A 5487-nucleotide genomic window follows, 5' to 3' on the forward strand; every position below is an offset into this window, starting at 1 on the left:
TTTTCTACTTTTAAACCACCGATCGTGTTCTCTCAAGTTTTTTTTGTGATTACCGATCATTTATTGAAACATTCACTATTTTTATTATCGACACTCAGGGATTATTTTTTGTCATATATTTCACGAAATTCCCGAAAACACCAACAACAAGAAAAACATTCAGACAAAACACACAATATTTTCATATTCGAAGTCATTCACTTCCAAGTATAATATTCAAGGTCATATTTATTCTCATTTTTCTAATGGTTGATTCTCCCCACACTAAGCAGATTGGAAGACACGGGGCTTCTGAAACTCGGATCGGGAGCATCTCCGGAATACCAAGGCGGCAATAAGAAGTGTTGCCATGAGAAGAGCCATAGCCACAAACACTGTTGTGGCATTGACGTACAGGAATTCTTCTGCATACAAAATAATTATAAAAGTTACCTTTTTGTGACATATAATTTTAACGCACAAACAGTAGGCTAATACACGCAGAATGAAAGTTTAAATGGCGCCTATAGGCCAGCTGATGTCTGTTTAATGCTTGACTTTCACATGGCTACCGTAGTTTTAGCCAGGCTATATAATCGAGTGTTCAAAATCCAAAGATGCATGGTGGATCAATGTAATGTCGTATATCACATTGTGCAACGTGTTTGTTTGATTGTTGGTTGGGCTTGAATGATAAAGATAATTGCTATTGTTCAACGTTTTAGTCAATTCCATTAAGCGCTTCTGTAGCAATTAACAAAGATAGAACAGCGAAGATCAACAGCTATGTTTTTGACACACAATGGGGTTAGTCATTGTGAAGGAAGGCTCAGTACCGGTTCCATGACTCGAGTTTGATACAAACATTATGCTTAGTATCGTTGATAAATCTAGTTGCGAATAACAAACATGTCAATCATGTGCCTTTGTATGATTTGCACAAAGAACACCTCGATTTTAGGCGTACGATTTAACTAGTCGACTGAAGATAAAATTATCATAGGCGACCTAAGCAGTATTTTAACTAACTAATTTGAGTGAATTAATTTAGGATTCTTATCACGTAGGTCAAATGATGTTAACCACCCCCTCAAATTGAACAAAAAATTAAAAATACATAAGCTATTGCTCCCAGGCATAATATCAAGTTTATAGAGCTTTTCTGGCAATTGTAGTTTTATTCCAACATTTCGACGTCCTATACAGGTCGCCTTAATCAGGTAAATAACAATCAATGCGCGTAGTACAATAAAGTACAATTGCCAGAAGAGCTCTATAAACTTCATTGAAAAATATGTTTATAAATGTGATTAAACTATACTCCTTATTATAATGGATTTAAAGTTTAAATCGTTTAGTTTTTAAACGATCAAAAATCTTTTTCATCAAGTATGCATGTCGAAGAGGCTGTTTTGAGGCTTAAAAGTTGGTTAATATTTACTCGATTGTACATCACCTGTTTCACTGTGCGCTTCAGGCTCTTCGTCGGCCACAACGAAACCTCTTTCTATGCAGCTTTTGCGATCCCCAGTCAGTACGCGGTTGCCATGACAAGAGCAGACAGCGTTGTTTCCCTCCATTGTGCAAACCTCATCACATTCCCCGTTGTTCTGTACGACAAATGGCAAAGTTCTTTCTTTATGTGAAACGAGGAGTTTTTGACCAGTAAATATAGCCTACATAATGTTATCCTACACTAAAAACATTTTAAGCTGCAGACAGTGTACACTGTTTCTACCTATAAGGTCTCATTAGTGCAGCTGGTGACGAGAGATCAGCCGCAGTGGCTATTCAACAGCACTCCTTTTTGGTGGGAGTAAAGGGGTAAAAACCCATGCCTCACCTATTCTGTGCGATGCCACAACTAGGCATACACCACAGAGGTAACTGGCTCACAATCGCCAAGCAACTGCTTAGAAACCAGTGTTTCATATCGGAACGGAACGAAACGAAATAACGTTATTCGTTCAGAGCAAATTATTTATTTTGTTATTTCGTTCTGGACCGATATTTTTATTTCGTTCCGGTCTGACCGAAATAAATTTATAACGGTATTTTTCGGTATTTCGGTCTTAACAAAAGAACATTTCTTTCTGGTCTTTACAGCTATTAAGCGAAAAAAGAAACAAAGTTGCAACACACAAAAATTATTGTCGGTACTTGTTACGTCACATAACATTTGTCAATGATGGTCAAACGAATGTAAATTGTAAGAGCTTAACGGCGCGAAATTTTCAGCAGTTGTTTCATGTCAAATGTTCAGAACGAAATACCGGAATAAAAAATAACGGTATTTCGTTCCGTTCCGGTATTTTGAATTTTTTTATTTCGGTATTTCGTTCCTGTATTTGAGCCAAAAATAATTTATTTTGTTCCGGTATAACGTTCTGTTCCGTTCCGGTATGAAACACTGTTAGAAACCAAAGTGAATGGCTGTAATAGCCAATGCGGCCGATCTCTATAGTCACAGCTGCACTGATGAGACCTTATAGGTCAAAAGAGTGTGCACTGTCTGCAGCTTATCACTTATTGACTTCATGCTTTTACAAAAAAACAGTTTACACCTTATCGCAATTTCTTGGTGCCGGGTAAATGTGGAGTGGTCCAGCTGACACGATTCTGGTGTTGGCAGCCAAGTCTTCTTCATCATGAATGATTTCTCGCTTCTTTTTTCCTGGGTTGGCGCATGGCTGCAAACAAAAAACTTTTATTGCAGTATCTACACAGTAAGTTTTACATCACATGCGTAGCTATTTTTTGCTTGTTAACGAATACACAATATCGGATCTCTGTTTTAAGCAGAGAACATTGGGATTTACCGCGGGGCTTAATGGACAGGTGTTAGAGCCGCCGGCGGAGGTATCACAGGCGCAAACTTGACAATGGATCCAAACTGTAGAGTGGGTATCAATTTCATCAGCAAAGATAAATGATGTAAATTTAAAGTCGGAATCAAGAGAAGTTCCTCCTGTTGTGACTTCCGAAGTGCCAGCTGAGTCATTGGAAGCGCTGTTGACCCCGCAACTGTTGACCAAAAATATGTCAGACAACTATACAACGAAATATAAAAAAACGAATTGTGTATAATTCAATTGCGCCTTTACTTTACGCGTTTACTCATAATATTTTGAAATCTTACAAGCTGTCAATAAATACGTAAGTCTCTGGAACTGGGTTGTTGGTATTTGATGCCCAGCATTTCTTCACCTGCAAGTAAAAAAACACATTTAGCATTTTATATTTCAAACACCATGTGTAAGGAAACATCAAAAACATAAAAAATGTGAGTAATTATAAACATATTAAATAAGTATGACTGCACATACGAATGTAGTACAACTCGGGTATCAGGCTGTTTCAATATTTTTAAACGCAATAAGCATGATTTGAAGTAATTGGCATAAAGTAAACATCTCTGAAATACCATCTTACTTTTGCTGTTAAGGTTCCAGCGTTAGCTACATCGAGTGTGATTCGACCGTATATGACATTTGACACAACCACGTCTCCTGAAATTGCTGTTAGTGGACTGAGATTTTGGTATAAACCCATCGTAAAGACAAAATCTCCAAGAGCTGTCGTTGAATAGTCATTCTTTCTGCAACAGAAACATAAAACAATATTCACCACAGAACCAACGTACAGCAAAATAAAAAAAAACTTTTTTAAAAATTGACCTATAATTTGCGACAGTTTTATCAACTTATAGCACTTACGCAAGTGTTGGGTCGAAACTCAATGAGACTTCACCAATCTTCGGATAACGACATTCAAACTTTATGCAATCATTTTCATAGCGAGCCACCAAAGTAAAATCGTCTGTCTGTGGCACTTTCCACAAATTCCAACAATACACTACTTTGTCACCATCTTCCTAAAAATTGAACAAATACAAACAATTAATGTTTACACGTTTACATTAACAGCTGGTCATACTAAAATTACGGTGGGTTTTCACTTACTGAAATGGAAGGGTCGCATTCGTCCAGATTGAATGAAAAAACCAAATCACCGCTTGTAAAAACACCTGTGCAATTGCCATCTAATAAAGCATACTCAGCAGCTGTAGGCAAATTGGTGTTGATTCCCAGTGTATCTACAGGATCGGGTACACCCATAGCAATAACATCGCTGGCTTGAATCCTGCATAAAAAGTTCAAATAATTAGCTTGCCCAAACAAAAACGATTTTAGTTTGTAAGTGCAAGCGTATCAAAATGCAACCAAGCTTAAACTTATTCTCGTTCAAACGACATACACCCTGGCTTGCATCTTGCAAGCTGATATTTTCGCCAAGTTTTGAACATCAAGCATGTACAGAATGCAAGGGCGCCAGTATCAATCAAAGGTCACAATACTCAAAGAACAAGAGTAAAGAAAATGAATTGAATTTATGAGCTTACGTCGCTGTGATTGTTCCGTCAGCTCCACAGGCAATATTAGCTAAAAGAAGAAACAGTTTGATGACAGAAAATACAGGGTAAATTATAAAAATGCTTATAAAACGGACCAAATTATAAATGGCTTAAATTTACTTGTGCAACCACAATAGGCAACGGTCAAACAAAAACTTTCAAATAAGAAACACTAAATATGTTGGAGCAAAAGTAAAATATAAATCGGGTTTTATTCTTAATCTTAATTAAATGTTTGATATAAATCAAACCATCTTTGTTGAAAATAAATTTACAATCTACTCACATGAATCCACTTGAACCAACGCACAAGAGAGAACCATACCCAAAACAACGAGAGTCTTCGAAAACTTCATTCTTGTTGAGTTGTGTTACCACGCTTGTGATGATAAGGAGGCAAATGTGATCTATTACATACCCGATTGGAACCTTTTTCAGAGCAAGTTTAGCCTTCTTTCCAAAGCCCTTGATTGGCACCCCCAATGTTTGTAGTTGGCCTTGCGTAAACACCGACTCATATAAAGCACGCTGCTGCCATCTAGCGGTTGAAAATTGATAGTGTTTGCTCCAACAGCGAGCATGCAACTAAAAATCAAAGGATTTTGTGCGAATGGTTAAAGGTAGTTGATGAATGTCCTTTTTTGTGTATAACAACAGCAATTTCCATGAGTTGTATAAACCTATCCAAGTTTGAAATACGCTACTTTTATGTTTTTGGCTATTTTCACTGTGTGCCAGTTAAGTTTCTCTTATTTTGATGTTTGAGTTGTCCCAACCGTGTCGGTCAATGCCAAGTGAGCGTCAGCCAAGTTTCGTGGTGTTAATGTTACACCGCTGACTTATTGCGACAAAACGTGCACAACATGTATAGGACTTTATATCTTACCATCATCGATTTATGTGGACTATCTTTTTCATTACAACTGGTTCTATTATGGTAGCGTATACGACAAAAAATTAAAACAATGTTCTAACAACATATCGAGATTGTGATAAGTAGTTGCTGTCTTCATGATCTGTTGGTGTTAGAATCAATGAAAAAGACGTATCTGTTTCATTGGCAAGCTTTCTGCACCTAGACGTCAGCATTGAGA

At 37.2% G+C, this 5487-nt stretch overlaps 1 protein-coding gene across 1 annotated transcript; it reads right to left on the reverse strand.

Moving 5' to 3' along the window:
• Positions 1 to 255: 255 nt before the first annotated feature.
• On the reverse strand, positions 256 to 5285 carry LOC145210746 (alpha-tectorin-like). Its single transcript, XM_080080005.1, has 10 exons — positions 5280 to 5285; positions 4812 to 4978; positions 3942 to 4122; positions 3696 to 3853; positions 3412 to 3577; positions 3119 to 3186; positions 2799 to 3003; positions 2544 to 2669; positions 1436 to 1589; positions 256 to 404 (listed from the first exon to the last, which is right to left on the reverse strand). The coding sequence occupies exons 1-10, from the start codon at positions 5283 to 5285 to the stop codon at positions 265 to 267; spliced, it is 1371 nt and encodes a 456-aa protein (XP_079936131.1). The 3' UTR covers positions 256 to 264.
• Positions 5286 to 5487: the final 202 nt, after the last annotated feature.

The sequence above is a fragment of the Phallusia mammillata genome, chromosome 1 (genome assembly GCF_965637545.1).
Source record: "Phallusia mammillata chromosome 1, kaPhaMamm4.hap1.1, whole genome shotgun sequence".
Lineage (NCBI taxonomy): Eukaryota > Metazoa > Chordata > Ascidiacea > Phlebobranchia > Ascidiidae > Phallusia > Phallusia mammillata.